The sequence below is a fragment of the Carassius carassius genome, chromosome 32 (genome assembly GCF_963082965.1).
Source record: "Carassius carassius chromosome 32, fCarCar2.1, whole genome shotgun sequence".
NCBI lineage: Eukaryota > Metazoa > Chordata > Actinopteri > Cypriniformes > Cyprinidae > Carassius > Carassius carassius.
The window spans coordinates 27844416-27865976 of record NC_081786.1 but is presented as its reverse complement, the minus strand read 5'-3'; the positions used below and the strand labels follow the sequence as shown (position 1 = coordinate 27865976).

Sequence of the window (21561 nt, the reverse complement as noted above, 5' to 3'; positions counted from 1 at the left end):
TCTCCAAACAACCATTCACACCATTAACAGCTCCTGCAACCCATCCTGTACACATCTCCAATAAACCGCTCTCACCATTCACAACTCCTGCAACCAACCCTGGATGCCTCTCCAAACAACCATTCACACCATTAACAGCTCCTGCAACCCAACCTGTACACATCTCCAATCAACCGCTCTCACCATTCACAACTCCTGCAACCAACCCTGGATGCCTCTCCAAACAACCGTTCACACCATTCACAGCTCCTGCAACCCATCCTGTACACCTCTCCAATCAACCGCTCTCACCATTCACAACTCCTGCAACCAACCCTGGATGCCTCTCCAAACAACCGTTCACACCATTAACAGCTCCTGCAACCCATCCTGTACACCTCTCCAAACAACCGCTCTCACCATTCACAACTCCTGCAACCAACCCTGAATGCCTCTCCAAACAACCGTTCACACCATTCACAGCTCCTGCAACCCATCCTGTACACCTCTCCAATCAACCGCTCTCACCATTCACAACTCCTGCAACACATCCTGAACACCTCTCCAAACAACCATTCACACCATTAACAGCTCCTGCAACCCATCCTGAACACCTCTCCAATCAAGTGCTCTCACCATTCACACCTCCTGCATCCCCCCTCTCCCCCACACCTGCAATAAAGATCAGCGAGGATGCGGTGCACCAGGTCTTCTGGAAGCAGAAAAGGAAAAAAGCACCAGGCCAAGATTGTGTTACACCAGCCTGTCTGAAATCCTGAATTTGAAATCCATTTGAAAAACTGGTGCTGGCCCACCTGAAGGACATCACTGGACCCTTGCTGGATCCTCTTCAGTTTGCCTACAGAGCAAACAGGTCTGTGGACGATGCAGTAAACATTGGACTGCATTATGTTCTGCAACACCTAGACAGACCGGGGACTTGTGAGGATCCTGTTTGTGGACTTCAGCTCGGCCTTTAACACGATCATCCCAAACCTCCTCCTGCCCAAACTAACTCAGCTCTCCGTGCCCACCTCCGTCTGTCAGTGGCTCAACAGCTTCCTGACAGACAGGCAGCAGCTAGTGAGGCTGGGAAAATACACATCCAGCACCCGTACAATCAGCACCGGAGCTCCCCAGGGCTGTGTTCTCTCCCCACTGCTCTTCTCCCTGTACACTAATGATTGCACATCTAAGGACCCCTCTGTCAAGCTCCTGAAGTTTGCAGATGACACCACAATCATCGGCCTCATTCAGGATGGTGACGAGTCTGCTTACAGACAGGAGGTTAAAGAGCTGGCTGTCTGGTGCACTCTCAACAACCTGGAGCTTAACACATTCAAAACAGTGGAGATGAACGCGGACTTCAGGAGAAACCCCCCTGCACTCCCCCCACTCACCATCATGAACAGCACTGTGACTGCAGTGGAGTCATTCAGGTTCTTGGGCACCACTATCTCTCAGGACCTGAAGTGGGACATTCACATTGACTCCATTGTGAAAAAGGCCCAGCAGAGGTTGTACTTCCTTCGCCAGCTGAGGAAGTTTAACCTGCCACAGGAGCTGCTGAAACAGTTCTACTCCACCATCATCGAATCCATCCTCTGCACTTCAGTAACTGTCTGGTTCATCTCAGCTTCTAAATCTGACCTCAGAAGACTACAGAGGGTAGTCCGGACTGCTGAGCGAATCATCGGTTCAACTCTCCCATCTATTCAAGAACTGTACTTATCCAGAGTGAGCAAAAGGGCTGTTAAAATCACTCTGGACCCCTCACATCCAGCACACTCCCTCTTTGAACTGTTGCCATCTGGTCGACGCTACAGAGCACTGAGCACCAGAACGACCAGACACAGGAATAGTTTCTTCCCTCAGGCAATCCATCTTATGAACAGCTGATAAAAACTGTGGAACACACTACACTTTATATTTATACATACATACATTATTTATCTAACACCATACTTAGCGTACACTTAAATTTTTTTGCACATAATATACCTGTACATACATAATGCTCATTCTAATATACCTGCCATACATTGTCAATTTGTATATTTCCGTTCCTTACCTACCCATTTGTATTTTACATTTTTTTTATTCCATTTTGTGTTTTTTGTTCTGTCACTGTCATTATGTTGCACTGCGGAGCTTCTGTCACGAAAACAAATTCCTCTTATGTGTGAACATACCTGGCAATAAAGCTCATTCTGATTCTGATTTTTGGCTATTGCTACAAACACACCCCAGAGTCTTAAGACTGGCTTTGTGGTCCAGAGTCACATTTATTATAAAAACTACCTTTATGTGTAATTTAAATGTTGGTATACAAATCAGCTGTTGATTTTATCCTTTAATATCACAGTGTTATATGAACCAACTGACAGTGTTCCCTGTAGTTCACCTGAAACCCAAGTCCAATATTCTCAAGGAAAAATACTGTATCCAAATAAATCCTTATTGAATCAAATTCAATTCAAATCGTAAGCTTGTGAATCTAAACTGAATCGAATCTGAGAAATGTGTGTCAATATTCAGCCTTACAATATAGATACATACAGACATAAAATGAGAAAGACTCTGTAACAGTGAAAACCAATGGAGATTTCCCAGACAGGATGTGATGGCAGACTGCAGAGCCTCACCGGTGTTTCTGATGGGGAAGTCAGACTTGCGCTGCATGGTGGAGGGCAGCTCGTTCATGCGCAGCGACATCTGCCGTTTGAAGGGAGAGGTCTTCTGACTGAGCGCAGGGAAGGCCCTGAACGAGCCCTGGCGAGCCAGAGCCTCCACGGTTGCGTGGCGTCGAGGGATGGCGTGAGGATTGGCTTCCTGAAGGGCCAGAGTGGTCAAGGGCAGAGGAGGAGAGGATGAAGAGCCATTGGGTCCAGCGAGGGTGACCACAGGGTTAGACACGCCGACAGAGGAGCCGCCCAACACAGCCTCAGAGTCTGCTGACAGAGGAACGGTTAGACCCTCTAAACGCATGTTACTTGAGACAGGCCTCGAGTTTGTTTTTAGTGTTAGTGTTAAATCTCTCATACACACACACACCTTTCTTGGCGTCCTGCAGCTGTTTCATGACCTCCTCTCGCTCGGCCTGCTCCGTGGCTGTGGTGACCCGGAAGGATCCCTCGCGTGTGAAGGTGGTGCGGTTGGCATCGAAAGTGGCCGTGACCCCGCACTCCTTCTCCCTCTTCTGTTTGCGCTCCAGACACGCAGCAAACGCACAGCCCACCGCATGGCTCAGACGCTCGCCCTGAGACCGACACCAAACAGGACAAATACTAAACATAGTCTTTCAGATGAAACGAAGGCTGGTGGTATTTAATCTCATATTTAATGTCAATATATGAAATATCAAACATTTTCACAACATTAAGTAAATCATATATCTGATCAGGCAATATTTTTCAACTCATTTTGGCTCATACATATTTCATTGGAAACAACACCAAATCCTGAAACCTAAAAATTGATTGCCGATTAAGAAAAAATCCCTTTGCTTTTCATGTTTTTGAATAGACTTAGTCCTGTTTTCCTTTTTTTTTGGAAGAAGAAGCTGATAACTAAACAGTTGCTGGTCCACATTAACTTTGATAGTAGGGGGAAAAATACTCTGGAAGTCACTGTGATCCAGCAACTGTTTGGTTTTCCACCTTCTCCGAAATAGTGTTTATGTTTAGCAGAAGAAGGAAACTCATTCAGGTTTAAAACTATTTTTGAGTGGGTACATGAAGATATAAAAAACAAAACACTAACCTATTTTAATTTTTGACTGAATTATTCCTTTAATGTTAATAAAACACCAAACAAAGAGAAAAATCACTCAATACTCTTGACTGAACAACTTTAAAACTGTTGCTTTAATAGAATATATATTTTGTGTTTTATTTTTACTTGTTCATTCCATTTTTTAAATGCTCCTGCTAAATACTATTGTACCTGCAAAACACTGTTTATTTTTATTTGTGTATTATGTGAATTTGTAATGTTTTAATAACAAATATAAAATAATGACAAAGATTTTTATCTTCTCCCACTTTTTCATATTTTGTTATCTTAACGCAACAAGCTTTGTCTTTTTAATAGGGATATTAGTTTGGCTATAACGCTCAAACAGCTTGCAAAATAGAAAAACCAACATGACAAAAAATCATGATATTTAAAAAGAAAAAAAATAAACCTTTGCTTTTCATGTCTTTGAATAGACGTAGTCCTGGTGTCCTCTATAGAGGACATATCATAAGATATGAATAAAATATAAAAAAAAAAAAAAAAAAAAACCAGGTGTCCACGAGAGTGTGTGACAGATACGAGCATCTCACCGAGTCCTTGATGGCCATGAAGCAGTGGCAGATCCAGCGGCGCGTCGTCCCGTCTCTGCAGATGTAGGAGAAGGCGTGCTCGAAGTTACGATCCGGCGCACAGAAGGAAACCTTCTCTATCGTCTGGTCCAGAATCAGATCCTGGGAACAAATGCATATCACTCAGTGTACAAACATGCATCAACTCATCGATGGCCATGCTGTATTCAAAAGGAGAACAAAAGAGACAAAATGCAAACCCCGAGGAGAGCCTGGGGGCGAAACCTGAGAAAATGTTCACATGTGGATTGAAGTACTATTTTTATTTTACAACATTTTAAAAAGGAGAATATGAAAAGAGTATTAATAATATTTTTTTAAGGAGCAAGAAAATAAATGATACAAATATTTGTGGCTGTGAATAACATTCAAATGTTTTTGGTGGAAAAACTGCACGTCTGAGACTTGTCAAAAACAGATTTATAAATGATTTTCATTACACATTTGAGAAGATCTGCATCAGGTAAAAGCTAGCACATATTAAAGAATTCAGCAGCATTCATACGCAGCTAAGTGGACCATATGCCAGACCAAAATCCAGCAGGCCTTCAATGCACCCATGAGCGATAACTGACTCTCACCAGCAGATGTCAGAAAACACTGAGCAGGACACAAACACACCAGCACTGCTGAGCCAAACCTCTTTCATGAACAAAAAAAGACATTTGGAAGAGATGCTCTTTTCTATGCATTTGCAATGAATTGGACTGAAGCTTTCAGTGACACAAGAGCATTAAAAAAAGCATCATGAATGTGGTCAGTGTGATTCACATGATATTCAAAGTCTTGACATCCAACAAAGTGTTATTATGAAGCAGACAGCGATCATTCCACTGGAAAAGGATCACGGATGTAAGTAAATGACACAATTTCCATCTGTATGAGTCAGTACTGTGGTTATCTGGTGGATCAGTACCTTTGTCTTGTCATCTACGACCCTCAGGCCATCCGCAGACACCCAGAGCACCGCTCGCACGGCCTTCTTACCCGCCTGTGTGGGGACACACAACACACACAGTGAGAGACGGACGGGGAAAGAGACGCACAAAAAGAGAGCTGATTTTCCCTCGTTGAAGCCCTTCACCCTCTTTCACACAAATGCACTTTCTTCTATCAACAACACCTGAAAACAGAGGACAGTTAAATTAAGTTTTGAGAAGGTTACAGCAGTGTTAGGAGAAGGCTGCATGTCGTATAACGCGAGAAAGAAAGAAACAGTAGAAGTGAAGCACTCAAACAAACACACAATCCTGATTCAAGGAGCTTTGAGTGTTCACACTTACCTAAGTGCAGAAATTAGTTGTTTTGTCACACACACACACACATGCTTTCATTACTTGAAAGAAGACAAGATGAGTTCTGAAACTCAGTTTGCCCTTTTGCACACACTCTTCTATTGCTCCAAACTAATCTAAGTGTACACACTCACAAACCGACTCTTATGCAAGCACACAAACGCAGATCTAAATGCATTCAGATCTCAGGACTCAAGAGCAGAGGATGACCAATATGCTGATTTTACAGATGAATTGGCAAAGTGTGGAAAACTGGTTAAATAAACAATGACTGCAAGTTGTAAGAGTGTAACAGCGCCCTCTAGAGGTGAATTACACCCTGCATCAGAGAAGAGCCTACACTTCTTACATGTAGTCATGGTACAGCCCCGCTTACAGATACACTGAATGTCTCATGGTTTGGCATGATGATTATAAACCGAGGACCGAAACAAAGACAGAAAATCAAGCTTCAGTAACTAGAAGCGCTTGAGTTCATGTACATGCATAAGAGCATTTTCTGGATGGTACATGAACGCACACAGCAGAACTTACTTTTGCAAAGAAGCCCTTGAAGAACTTTCTGTCCTGGAATGGAGATTGGTAAGGGGATGTTGTGGGAGGAAAAGGCAGGAGAGGGTTACAAATGAACTCATGAACAACGTCCTGTGAGTGTGTGTCAGGACACACTCTGGTTTGATGGGTTTTGATGGTTAGGAATGACAGAGAGGTGAAGTATGGAGAGGAGAGGAGGAGGAGATCCCCAATCAGCCGTCAGACCCTGTGTGTGTCGATGTTACTGAGATAGTATTATGAGTTTGATTACTTCACTCCTCCTGAAGGAACAGCTCACCCGTAATGAACAGTGGCTTACTTAACCCATATGACTCTCTAACAGATGTTAGGAAAAATGTGTACGCTGCTCTTTTCCATTCAATAAAAGTAGAGAGATTCTGCTGAGCTACAAAAATGAGAAATCATAAAAGTAGACCATGCAACTCAAAGGCTGCAACATTTTTTTTATTTTTTATTCAGTCGACTGAGTTATTGATTAGATCAGTTGATTAATCTAGCAATAAACAAATAAGCTATCCTCTACTAGTTATCAAGAATAGTGCAGAGTATGATTTACATCAATGTCTACGGTTGATTGTAGAAAAACATGAATATAATTTGGGAATTATTGTAATTAATATTTGGAATTGCACGTTTTTAGCTTTTTACCAGTTTCTATAATGCAATAAATCTGATGAGATGTTAAAATACATTTCTGAAAATCGTAAATTAATAACAGCATTTATAATTTTCCAACAAAATGATCATGATTAGTTTCACTATCATCACACTGATTACTTTCATGGTGCTTTTTCTGAGTGCAACAGCTGCTGTCTCGGTTCACGTTCTCTGTGTGGAAAAGAGCAGCCTCAACATGCTACTAAATTTCCTCTTTTGTGTTTCATGTATGAAAAAGGCAATAAACGGTTTTGGTGAGGGTGAGTAAATAGATCATGGCAGAGTTAGGTTTCTGGGTGAACTATTCTTTTAAATGAATCCTGTTATGATGTTAGTGATGGCAGCAGGTTTGAGCAGTAGTTGATTAGGATTGCTTCTGATGACCTCACATGACATCAGAAGAGTGGGAGGGAAAGAACTGATCCTGTTTCAGTGTTCACTACAAACACACCGCAGCGGAGACTTCAAAATCACTCTAAAGCCACATACACACCAGCCTTATTACAGACAACCTTTTAAACCATTCATAAAAAAACTTAATTTTTAATTAAAAACTCATTTAAAACTATTATATTTTTTCCATTATACTAAAATAATCACTGCAGCTAAAAAAGCAATCCACTCTGTGCACTCTTCAAAATAAAGGTTCTTTCCATTCCACAAAATGTTCTTCATAGTAAAAAAAAAAATCTTTTTTTTAGATTTGACAAACATTCTTAAAAACGAAAGGTTCTTGGAGCAAGAAGAGCTGTTGGCTCAAAGGTTATTTGGGGAACTTTTCTTTTTAAGAGTGTACACACAAGTGTTTGGTCATCACGTTTCTTGTTTATAACTACATGACTCCAAAGCATTGCAGCAGTTTATGTCAACCGCTGTGTGTGTGTATGTGTGTGTGTGTGGGTGGAAGTAGGTCTGATTGCTGTATTTCAAATACATTTCCTAAATCGTATAGTGTGGATGTGGCATTTGTAAAACAAGAAGTGCACGGTTCACCAAACATGAGACTCACTTCCTCTCATCTACACTCTTAAAAATAACAAAGACCCGTCTCTTTATTACCTTTCTATAATCTGAAGAACCTTCTTTCACCACAAAGAACCATGGGTGAAACAGAGAGGTTCTTCAGATGTTGAAGGTTCTTTATGGAACCATTTAAACAGAAAGGTTCTTCTATGGCATCGTGAAGCACCTTTATTTGTAAGAGTGTTGACTGGCTTCATGTCCCTTAACTGAGGTTTGGGTTTCAGTTCAAGTAATCATGACCATCAAAGCCATTATTTAGCCACATCTTCAGTTAAGGCACAGAAAGAGGTGGAGGTTACCTGTTACGAGTTAAAGTTACTGTTTGTTTCCGCACGTGTAAACACACAGCAGAAAAAGGAAAGCGATGCTCATTGGGTTAGAAAAGAGGTTTAAGGGGTCAGAGAGGGCTCATGTCAACAAACCTGCTTAGAGAAAGAGAACATCGTAATGCATTCACTTCAGTACATATGCAAACAGACGGAGGAGGACATTCTGAGCAGGGTAGACAGACAGAAATACAGGAGCTGGAGGTAAAGAGAAACAGGAAAGAAACCCAAATATCCTGTTGCTCTTCTTTCTCTCTGAATCAGCCTACAGTTTGAGAGCTAATGTTGTCGTAACAGTTACTACATAACCGGCCTACAAACACACTTCTGTGAATATGTTGTAACTTTCCAAGTAATTCAATTCATTTCTTCATTTCACCATGAGCTGGCTGTGAAGGAACATTCAGAAGATAACAACAAATGAGCACAACTCACATCTGGCACTTGTTAATTATTTAATTTCAGAAGAACATGGAAAATGAAGTATTTGAAGTAGCCATGCAGCATGACAAAATAAGGCTGTGCAAACTGAATGCATATTATGCATGCGCTGAACTGACTGCAAACAAGTTTATAATAAAGGTTTTGTCTCAGCCTATAGCAGGCGAGGTTACTCTTTAAATGCATTTTATTTCAGCCAGTTGCCAAAGCAACATTTAGCATTTTCATTTAGGTAACGTAAAGAAAAAAATGAATGAACGTGAAAAATTAAATGAAAAGAAAAATAATAACTGTCCATTAATTGTAGGCTCACACACAAAACAGAGCTCAAAGTGTTTCTAAAATCGGATAAAATAAAAAAAAATAGTTAAAAAAACAAATAATAAGGGAATTTTTAATAACTAAAAATATCTTAAAATCCTGACTTAAAGGTTTTGTCTCACTTGCTTTTTAAAAAAATATGAACGCTTGGAGCTCATCAGTTTTAATTGGTCAGAGGTTCCACATTTTTCAGACCATCATTGGAAAACAGGAAGTTACGAGGTAGTTTGTGGCCTCCTAAATTCCAACCATCAGAGGTCAAAGATCATCAGCAAACACAAACATCCTGTGTGTGACTTGAGAAGTACACGTGTGCTCTCATTCTTCACAAACCTGGAGGTTAAACGAACATACGGGAAACTGACGAAAAGCCACCGCTAGACATGGATACATCATCCCAAACATGAACTCGTGATGAGCGCAGTGCATTAGATCTTCACATCACAAACACATTTATCATGTTAGCTACAGCTAGCACAGTAACAATAAACAAACACAAGTGGATGACATCTATAAAGATGAGCCCCTGCAGAGACACATGGACTTCCTGGACACCAGGGGCAAACTTCCAGTGACAGGAAATCTCATTACGCTAGAGAGCATCTCTCTCTCACTCACACACACACACACACACGTCCAATCACTTGATGTGGTGCTCCGGGTTACAGTGGTGGTAACTTGATTAGTGCTGATAAGATGTGGAAATAATGAGGTTTGGACTGTGCGAGCGATGGCTTGAGTAGGTTACAGGGTTATGAGAGATGACCTAAAGCTTGTACATCATTAGTTATGATCAGTGTGTTTGTGTCTTCATGCAATAGCCATGTGACTGACTACAGCTGAACGATTATTAGAAATTAAATCGAAATCGCGATCTGGCTTAATTTGATAAAATCTGCTATTTTTATTAAAACTATTATAAATGTTATTACATTAAAAAAAAAAAAAAATATATATATATATATATATACACACACACACACACACGGACTGTGTTCAATTATATGTGAGCGTCTCATGAGCATCTAAGAGCATGTCGCAATAATTCACAGTAAATGCTGCTCCACATGAACTCCTTCGATGAGTTTGAGTCGCCTTGTCATGCTATTCAAGCACTGAGCTGAAAATGAGCTCTTAGGGATCTCTTTATTATTATATGTTAATGCTCTTTTTTATTATAAAGTGAAATAGCAATAGCAATATCTATTATTTTGTTACTTTTTTTGTAATAACAATTATCATGCTAATAATAATCTTTTTTTATACTCATTTTGATGTAGCGACATCAGCTTTTCTTATAAAAAATGCAAATGTGATTTAAAATGCCATTTAAAAAAGCTCCAGGTTTGATGTGCTTGTCTGTAGGGCTGAAATTTGTGTGTGTATATATATATATATATATACAGTACAGACCAAAAGTTTGGTAACATTACTATTTTTAATGTTTTTGAAAGAAGTTTCTTCTTCTCATCAAGCCTGCATATATTTGATCAAAAAAACAGAAACCTGGAGCTTTTTTAAATGGCATTTTAAATCACATTTGCATTTTTTATAAGAAAAGCTGATGTCGCTACATCATGCAGCTTTTCCATGAAATGAAAGCGGCTGGGGATCAGTGGCTATCAAGCTCCAAAAAGCTTGTACACTATATTCAAAGCTTTCTGAAACCATCTGAGAGTCTTGTGATCGACAAGGTCTTTATTCACTGTAAATCCTGCTACGAGAAGTTTGCCAGCTGGGGTCATCATTCACTTTCACTGCACAGAAAAGAGCAGCTTAGACTCTCTGTGTTAAGAGTCATATGGGTGTTAAAAATCGAGTAGATTAAAAATGACGCAATTTTCATTTGTAGGTGAATTCCTGTATTATTACTCTCCGTGAAAGCAGGCATTCCCAGACGAGCGGGAGTTCGTTCACAGAGCACGCAGACGTCCGTCTACTCAGATCCTTCGGTTTTATTGACTGGATTGAGAAACTCACACCTGTCCCTCTCCGAGAGGAACATGTGTGTGTGCTTACATGTTGAGGTTATAAAAGATGATAAGATACCTTCTCTCTGCATCCAGAACAACGTCTTTATAAAGAATAAAGCTTTCAAAACAATCACCCAAAAGTCTGTGCACTGACATCCTGTTTTTTGTTTTTTGAAATTTGCAAACGTGATGCTCATTAAATGCTTAATTAAATGGCTTTGGATGTTAATGTTATTAAAACTAGAAAAACTGTAGCCTGCTGCTGCATGGTTTGTGGGAAGGTTATGTAGTAATCAGAGGTGATTCTGAGAGAGCTTCACACATGCTCCAGCAGCGTTTCGGTGGAAATCAGAGGAGGAAAGCCTATATATAAAAACAATACCAAATCTAAAAACAAAAAAATTATTTGGAGTCAAAAGAAGTTGCGCTCAGTTTGGGACCAGTACGATTTTTTTATGTTTTTAAGGAAGTCTTTTATTCTCATCAAGGCTGAGTTTACTTGATAAAAATATACAGAAAAAAAGTCATATTTTGAAATATTATTACAATTTAAAATAATGGTTTTCTATTTTAATATATTTTAAATTGTAATTTATTCCTGTGATCAAAGCTGAAATTTCAGCATCATAACTCCAGTCTTCAGTCTCACATGATCCTGATTTATTATCAATGATCTATAACATCTTAATATTTTTTTGGAACCTGTGATACTTTTTCCAGGATATTTATTCGGCACTTTTCTAACAATATAAGTCTCTTTACTATCACATTTTATCACTCTAACACATCCTTTCTGAATGAAACCATTAATTTCTTTCAAAAAAATGTAAGGAAAAAATAAAAAAGACTGACCTCAAAGTTTTTAACGGTCGCATATATTGTAACAACAGATTTTGATTTTAAATAAACATTGATCTTTTAACTTTATTCATCAAAGAATCCTGAGAAAGCATCCCAGTGCCTAATGTTACAGTAACAATCCTTTTGTGTGAAATCAACCTTATGAGATAAATGCTGTCGACTGAGCTCAACTTATATTAAACACAAAGCTTTTTGTTTTGATGCATGACAGCATGGGCAAGACCAGCAGAAGAGGAAGAGAAGAGCTAGAGGAGACAAGCAGACTTTAGATGGGTCACTTGGTGTGGACTGCAGGAGAGACCCAGACTGAGGAAAGACACTGGAGATGTGAGCGATGAAGTTTGTACACCTACCGTCTTCAATCTCTTGACAGCATCTTCACAGATGTGCATGCCACGAGACTCCTCGACCTCCACATGCCCCAGATACTACAGACACACACACAGAGAGAAACAGCAGTTAAGCTCTGAAACCGCGACTCGGGGTTTCCTGTTGTGACAGGAAGTCCCATCGCAGTCCCATCTATTCCTGCTGGATCTAGTGGAGCGGTGGCCACTGACACTCAATGTGTGGAAACAGCCCTGTACCCACAGCAGAGCGCTCTGATAGAAAACATCATGTGTCTCACAAAAACACTCCTGGGACTGAGGTCAGTCCGAGAGGCGGGAAGCTACTGTACTGACAGGAAGTCCTTCCCCTTGTCCTAGTAAAAGAAGCTACTACTGTCAGTTTGTGAAATCAGCAGTCACATCTGAGAGCAGCTAGATTAGATTTTTAGTAGCTTATATGTCTATGTAGCTTATAACCCCAAGTGTATTTTGTTTTTTTCTTGCACAAAAAAAATTAATAAAAAAAAAAAAAACATCTTGTTGCAACATGTTACACAAGTTAAGATTGAATACATTTTGTCAAAATCCCATGTTATAAAAGATAAAGTCCTATTTAAGATAACACTGGCTGATTAGACAGCAATGCTGACCTAAAATGCTAAATGTTTGCCTTCTCTCTCTTCACCGTTCCCGCATCTCAGACCTCAAATACATGAAAAATTTGACATCGATTTTGAATTAAAGAGTAGAGAAAATACTGCACTGTAAAAAAAGAAGTGTAATTTTAACTGTAAAATTCTGTAAAAACACTACAGAAAAAAAACTGTTAATATGTTAACAGTAAGTTTCCGTACTATATACAGGTTAAAACTGTAAAATACATTTCATAACCATGCAGTTTTTATTAGTAAAAAAGAACAAATCAAAGTATAATTTACAGTATAAAACTGTAAAATGAAATTCCCAGAATTCCCTGCGTGACACATTTAAAAGTATTTTGTTTAAATAATCATGTTTTTTAATAGATTTTGTTATCAGTTATGTACATTTGGGCTTTATGTTACATATTCAGTTGTTTAATGAAAGTTTATTGCATTATTTAAGTATCATGTGTCATGATGGTGTTTTGTGTTTGCATGAATGACTCTATATATTAATATATATTTCTGCTTGTGGCGAAGCTACTTGTGATGAGCTTTGATTCTTCATCAAAGCTCAGGGGAAGGGGAAGTCGTGGCCTAGTGGTTAGAGAGTTTGACTCCTAACCCTAAGGTTGTGGGTTCGAGTCTCAGGCCAGCAATACCACGACTGAGGTGCACCAAACCCCCAACTGCTCTCTGGGCGCCGCAGCATAAATGATGCCCACTGCTCTGGGTGTGTGTGTGTGTGTGTGTTGTGTGTGTGTGTGTGCACTTTGGATGGGTTAAATGCAGAGCAAAAATTCTGAGTATGGGTCACCATACTTGGCTGTATGTCACGTTCACCTTCTCTTTTACCGCCTGCATTATTATGGTGGTTATCAGTATGCTAAAGGTACAAAACAGATTTTAATGGCAGTGTGCTTTGTTGAATTCACTGGTTTACATGAACATTTTCTTGTTTGTAAATTGCAGTTTTTGGCAGTAAATGTGTTTACAGGGTTTCTGTATTTTTTACAAAATAATTCTGGCAACCACAGCTGCCAAAATTATTTTGTAAAAACAACTGAATTTTTTTACAGTGTGTGCCAAACTAATTGAAACAACCTTATCTTTAGTCACCCTTGTAAGACCACAAGGGTTGACTGAATTCTCATCATAAACTACAAAGTGCAGAGGCCCATGTCATGCAGTACATATTCATCATACAGCTTCACAGGTTATAATGGATTATGTTTTAAAGTGCATAAATTGTCAAATTTATTGTGAAGAGGAAAACACCTTGAGATGTAACATCTCGTTTTCGAGGGGACCTCAAAAAACAAAACAAAAACAAAACATACTTCACATACATATATAACCTACATACTAACAAAATAAAGACAAAAGCTCTCCATCACATCAAAACCCCCCATTTCGTCTCCAATTCAACCATTATAAATTAGACAAACAACTGGAGTCATTCATATAGACAAATATATTCATGTCAAACATAAGAAAAACAGTTGCAACTGGTATGCAAATGATTAAGAAGAGACATATTAAACTGGTAGGAGGAGGAAATTGATCTAAAAGACCTAGGTAAAGCATTCCAATCAGAAGGGGCTTTACATTTAAATGCTCTCCTCCCACTTTCCTTGGATATCTTTGGTACAGAAAAGAAAAGATGGTCCGTGTCTCTTAGGCTATAAGATGTTTGATATGGAATCAAATATTGTTTCAGATAAGACGGATAGTTAGAAAAAAATGCATTTATAAACAAACTGCAACCAGTGAAACTGCCGTCTAGAATTTAGTGAAAGAAGATTCAATGACTGATACATTTGGCAGTGATGTGTTCTAAATGGGCACCTCAAAACAACTCTGCAGATACTATTATAAATCACATTCAAAGGTTTAAGATTGGTATCAGCTGTGTTCTGATAAACAACATCCGCATAATCAATTATGGGCAATAATAGTTGAGTAATAATTTTTAATCTAATCTGTTTTGTAAAACAATTAATTGAGCGATATAATATTCTTAAACTACAATTTATGTTTTTTACAATAGAATCTATATGAGTTCTAAAGGTAAGTCGGGAGTCGAGCCTAAGGCCTAGATATTTAAACTCCTCAACATTCTTTAGAGGTGTACCATCCACAAATTTAACATGAAGAGAATTATTTTGCTTATGGAGTGCAGATCTAGTTGCAAAAAGCATGCTGTAAGACTTGTTTTTATTCAACAGAAGTAAATTAGAAGAAAACCATGTTTGAATAAGATTAAAATCAAATTGAAGTGAAGTTTGAATCTTAGATATATCGTAGCTGGATGTATACATAATTGTGTCATCTGCATATAGATGAATCTGACAGTCTGAGCATAATTGTGGAAGATCATTTATAAAAATGGAAAATAAAAGAGGCCCTAGGGAAGAACCCTGAGGGACACCTGTTTCAATTATTCTAGTCTGGGAGAGAACATCATTAAAAGACACGCTTTGACATCTGTAATGCAGATATGAATTAAACCAGAGAACAGCTGATTTGGAAAGACCAATAGCATATAATTTGTCGAGAAGAATATAATGATTGACCATGTCAAATGCCTTAGTGAGGTCAATAAAGATCGCACCAGTAGACCTGTTATTATCTTGTGCCGAAAATATATCATTGGTAAATAATGTAAGGGCTGTTGTTGTCGAGTGATGAGGTCTAAATCCAGATTGATTTGGAGTTAAGAGGGAAAAGTCATTAATATACATAGACAATTGCCTAAAAATCAGCTTTTCAAATATCTTAGCTACATTATTGATTATGGAAATTGGCCTATAATTATTGACATCAAGTGAATCACCCCCTTTGTGTAATGGTATTACCTTCGCAAATTTCCACATTAATGGAATTACACAGGTGGAAAGTGATAAATTAAATAAATCACATAGTGGAAATGCTAGTACATGAGAAGATCAGGACCAGCACCATTAGAAGATTTTATTTCTGAGATGGCCTGTAGGACTTCAGAGGGATAAATTGTTGAGAATGAGAAAGAGATATTGTTCACAGTATTTGCTGGGGTAGAATAAGAGAGCTCAGATAGTTGTGAACTACCAATAGAAGCAAATTGTTGGTTGAGGGCATTAGCCATTAAAATAGGGTCAGTGATAATATTATTATTCACTCTAAGTTTAGAAGGAGGACTTGTATTGGTTTTGTTAATTAAAGAGTTAAGTCTCTTCCAAAATTGCTTAGGGTTTTTGATGTCATCTGATAAAGAGTGCTTATAGTAATTTGATTTTGCATTCCTTGTTTTAGTTTTACTAGCATTTCTTAATTTCTTCCTTTGCTTCCTTTGTCTTGCGGAATCTGACCCTGGCTTTATCACGTTGTTTAAATAAATTTATTAAATCACCATCAATCCAAGGTAAATGACTACCCTTGACCTTCACGGATGTCCAAGGTGCATGTTTATCAATGACTAAAAGTACCTCTGAGAGAAAGAAGTTCCAGGCGTCAAAAGGAATTATTTGAAATCTGGACCAATTAATGCTTATTAAATCTTGAATAAAAGCTTCTGTATTCAGGTTTTTACATTGCCTTATTCTAATTACCTTAGGTGGCAGACTGGGCCATCTTATTTTCCATACACAAAAAACAATTGAGTGATCACTAAAACAATCTGGCAAAAATGTATTAATAGTGGCAAGAATACAATTTGTAGAGTCAACAGGGTAATTCGGAGGTCTATAAATGTTACCTATAGTTAACTGTTTGTTTTCATGAAAAGCAACATTAACAAATAAGCATTCAAAATGTACAGCTTTTTCCTTTGGCATGATGAGTTCAGAAAATACATCTGCATCGGATATTTCACTATTCAGCCATGTTTCAGAAAGTGTAATGACACTGGGCTTATTGTAAGAAAGCCAAGCTCTTAACAAATCAATTTTATGTACCAAAATCCTAATATTTAAATGAATAACAAATAAACCTTTACCTATACGAAGTCATCAAAAAATAAATAAACAGGGGGAACGGGGAGAAAAGGGCGATGGTTACAGGTGAGCTTATCACACATATATTTACAAACAATTACCCACAAACACAAACATATACATATAAACATGCATACCTCCATGCACACACAAAAACACACGAATGGGCCAAGCCAAGGCATAGTCTAGAGAGAGAAATAATGCAGGCTAAGACCGCAACTTATTAACTGTGAATGCTTTATAAATTTCCTTGTGTTCAGACCTCAGTATGAAACATCCCATAGAAAAAAATAAATAAATTAAAAAAACAAGTAATATTTTCAGCTATTGGATTCATTTTGTAGCGCTATAGAAAGAGCGCGACAAAAAAAAAGAAAACCATCTCAATGTTCTGGTCCCGGGTCATTTACATATTATATAACCTTCAAGATGTAAACAAATAAGTCCCGAGTCATGCAGTATATATTCATCATACAGCTTCACAGGTTATAATGGATTATGTTTTAAAGTGCATAACTGCAGTCAGTTATGATGTTCTTCGGGAATGTAAATCTTAATTTTCTTCATGCGCTTTTCGGATAACTAAGGAAATGTAGGTATTATAATTAGTAACTTGCAATATTTCTATTAAATTTTGTTAAATACAAATTCAGTCATATTAAAAACATGAGGCTTCTTTTAGCCTTACGTTGGAGTTGGTTCACTATACGAAGTAGATAATGTAATGAATTTGAAGGATAATAATGTGTTCCTGTAGCTCAATTGGTACGAGCAAGGTTGTGGGTTCGATTCCCCGGGAACACATGATAGGTAAAAATTGATAGCCTGAATGCACTGTGAGTCGCTTTGGATAAAAGCGTCTGCTAAATGCATCAATTTTTTATTTAAATTTAATAATGTGTATGGGCGATCTCACGGGCAAGCGACAGGACGATATGACAATTGAGCTTATCGCCCAACACTACTGAAAACTCTCGTGTAGAAAACTGAATAGTTTGATACTGTAAATATTTAACCAAAAACAAGCAAACAAAAAATACATTGAGTTTTTATGTATCATATAGGATAATATAGTGAGAATACAGAGGAAAAACGACTTAATTTTACTCAGGGGTACAAACTAAGTAAAATGTGCAATTTGGTGCATATGTTTATATATTTATGTGGACAAAAAAAGAAGAAGATGAAATTCTGATAGCTTGTAATGTAAATCAATGAGATCTTTATCAGAGTATAGCTGACACTTGGATAAACTGATATAAATATCAGTCGTCACTCTAACTCTCCAATAATATGTCTTAGTAAGATAATATTTATATGCTTAGTTCTATGATCAAAAATATGATATAATAAATAAATGCTCCTCAAAAGCCTGGTGATCATACTTGAGACTCACATTTGATTATGTTTTTATAGATGATCAAGTACAGTGAAGCTCATTGAGAGGTCTTAGAAATCTGTGTATCAAACATGATACAGTAGGATATATAGGGTTAAATATCAGCAACTTTAGATCTAGTTATGTTAGAAATGCTTCGTTTACATGGACTGCTGTAATCTGAGTATTTAAAATAGTGCTAAAGCATTAGATTAGCAAAAAATGACAATTCTGTCATGTAGTTTCAAACCTCCAAGACTTTTGTCTGTGGACCATATGTGGACCATATATCAAAAAAGTAAATATCTATCAAAATTAATAAATGAAAGTCCAGTCATATTGCCATCTACATATATGAGTGCATTATCACATTACATGGCTCTACACGAAGAGTCACTTTAAAATGTGACTATTAGAAGATCAGAAATGATTTAGATCTATCAAGTGTTCAGATGATTGTGCGATGCTCCGCAGTTTGATATTTATTTCGAGAGCTGGTAAATGAGGTTTTAAGGTCAGGTCTCCATCTGACATGGCTCCTAACCTGGCTCTGAACCAGTTATTAAGCATGAATGAGAAAAGTGTCTGTCTATATCCACCAGAGCAGCGTTGTCCAGAGCCTGTGATTCAGCTGGAAATGGGCACAGAGCTATTCATAGAGCTGCTCTTCTTACAGGAGTGTGTCCTCAACACTACACAACCTCTGTGTCAACTCCTCATCACACACGCTCACAAAAGTAGGCCTCGTGTTAAAAACTTGATCATCTGCTTCTAGCACACATCGATTCATCTTAGACTGATTAACACTAGCAATGTGCAGAACTACACATTATTTTCTTCAACTAATAGTTGAATTATGAAGACAGTCCTGTATAATGGTTATATCATGTCCACCAGAACCTGATCGGACATATTTCAAAGGGACATGTTGACACTTCGTGCAGTGTTTTAATGGAAGAACTGTATATTCAACAAATAAATAACTATAAACTTTCATTGTCTGAAATGCTAACACTTTACTTGAAGCCTTTATGTATAATTCATTATAATTATTCATAATCTACATTGTAACGCATTATATCCTTTCATAAAAAACTGTAATCAAAGTCTAAAAGCATACTATTTACAGCTTCCTCGTTACATCTGAAAGTGGATGTTTGTCATGTGTTTCAATAAGGGTTGGGCAAGTTAACACGTTATTATAGCTTTAATGCATTAATTAATTAACGCTGACAAGAATTTTATCATGAATTAATGCAGTTTTATTATTATTATGCACACAATGAGTCACAACAATGTGATTAATCGCAGAAAACCATGCGATTAATAAAAATAAATTGTTGCCCAGCACTACAGTAGTTTCAAAGCATTAGACAAGTATTATAATGTTTTATATCTCTGGATACAGTTATTCACAAGATCATACAACAATAAATAATAATAATAATATTATACAAGGTGCTTTACCAAGCAGTATTACTGCATTAAAATGACTTTTCTATTGCATGTAAAAAGAGTAAAGTGATACCTAATGATCAAAGACCAAAACAACCCATTTCAATGATGATGTATTCCTTAAAGAGCACAAACCATACAATACACTGACTCACTGTACACACACACACACACACACACACACACACACACACACAAACTTCACATACTGAGCTGTATGGAGTATATTTATGATCAGCAGGAGGAGAAATAACAGCTCAGATGATGTGAGTGAATCTAGGACACAACACCAAACACACACACACACACACATTAAGACACAAACCCAACCAATTCACTGTGACCTGGCACTATGAGACGATACAGCAGACTAAAAGCCCAGAGGTGAAGCAGCAGCTCTGCAGGAGAAGAAGAGCGCTGATGGTCAGAATGAAGAAGAGTTGCTCTCTCTGTGGGATTGTGGGTAAATGTGGTCAATCAGAGAAACATCAAAAGCAGGTTAAGGATGGTGCGGGCTGAGCAGAACCAACCACAACAAACGCTCTCAACGAAGAGGAGTTTACATTTCTTGCTTGCTTGCTTTTTTTGCATCTCTTTGCTACTTCTAGAAAATCTAAAATAACTGAAAACTAAACTTCGTAATCAACCATTCTGACCCATTTGTAGTTAAATAATCTTTGAGACACGACTTAAAATTCAACTTCCCTGCTTAATTTAATTGCACAAATAAAATTAACACTGCATGTCTATATCATGTAACTCAAATTATTTACTTCAGGCACACATTAAACAATGACATATACATATATACATGTACTTTTTGACTTCTTGAAATATAAATGTTTTTGTTAAACCACTGAAGAGACTTTAGATAATTAGCTTTTTTTTTTTTGGATAAAACTACACTCAAAGGCACATTAAGCCCCTTTTTTTGTGTTTGTTTTTTAACACGGAGAAAAACGTGTGTGAGGAGCTAATTCTAAGAAAATGTCAAATACTTTCAGGTAATAATCATATTTAAAGCAAAGTTTCTTCAAATACAGGACCTGCAAAGACCACCGAAGAAGACTTACTTTAATGCTGTGCTTTTATTATATTTGTTGAGCTATTCTTATCACAATGTCTGGTTTCCATATCAAAAGTTTTCCACAATGGGTCACACACACACACACACACACACACACACACACACTGTGAGCTTGTGTCCCTCAGAGCTCTAGTGATCTCCAGCATGAACAGCATGAGAATGATTGACAGCTGCTTCAGCACAGGTGTGCATGTGTCCATTACCTTGACGGCGAAGCTGCATTTGCCCCCGCGTACGGCCTCCTCATCTGTCTGCCACTGGTGCGGCCGGCTGGACTCTGGCACGTAAACATCTTTCTTTCTCCGGAAACTCTGCCGTAGCTTATTCATGGCTCAGCCTCCTCCTGCAGACAGACAGACAGAAACACACAGACATCTGATTATCTGCTCCACTGATGACTCCAAAACTACTGGTCTAACCAAACAATAAATAGAGATCATAACACAGACATATGAATCAAAACTTCAGAAGTCAATCCCGGCACCAGTACAGCGCTCACAGATTACTAGAAACTGTAAAAACACTGGCATCGATAACGTTTTACCATTTTTAGCATCTACTTGGTACTGAATTATGGTCAACTGATATGGATTGTTTTTATGGCTAAAGCTGATATTTTAGAGAGAAGGGTGGGTGATGGCTGATATAAAACTGACTGCTGCATTTACATTATCTTTTATAATATTCATTAAATGGGAAATAGATCATTTGAAAAATAATTAATATCATAAAAAACAGAAACATAAACAGATTATACTTAAAGGGATAATTCACCCAAAAAAGAACATTTTACCCACACTTATGTTGTCCCACACAGTCAGTGACTACCATCAGCTGTTTTCTTACAAACATACACAACACTCTGTAAACTATATTTGTGTGTGTGTGTGTGTGTATGT

The 21561-nt window shown here is 37.8% G+C and overlaps 1 protein-coding gene across 4 annotated transcripts in view; it reads right to left on the bottom strand.

Annotated features, from left to right (window-relative positions):
* The window catches only part of LOC132113070 (protein numb homolog), a 70704-nt gene that overhangs the window by 9556 nt on the left and 39587 nt on the right, over positions 1-21561 (bottom strand). For 2 of the 4 annotated variants that reach the window (XM_059520881.1, XM_059520884.1), the window contains exons 2-8: positions 20866-21005; positions 12152-12226; positions 6176-6208; positions 5263-5337; positions 4308-4448; positions 3034-3238; positions 2625-2930 (exon numbers count right to left, since the gene is read on the bottom strand). In XM_059520881.1, the coding sequence (XP_059376864.1) occupies positions 2625-2930; positions 3034-3238; positions 4308-4448; positions 5263-5337; positions 6176-6208; positions 12152-12226; positions 20866-20991 (961 nt within the window). In that variant the 5' untranslated portion in view covers positions 20992-21005. The remainder of the gene's footprint in view (positions 1-2624; positions 2931-3033; positions 3239-4307; positions 4449-5262; positions 5338-6175; positions 6209-12151; positions 12227-20865; positions 21006-21561) is intronic. The other 2 variants (XM_059520882.1, XM_059520885.1) reach the window with 1 other exon arrangement.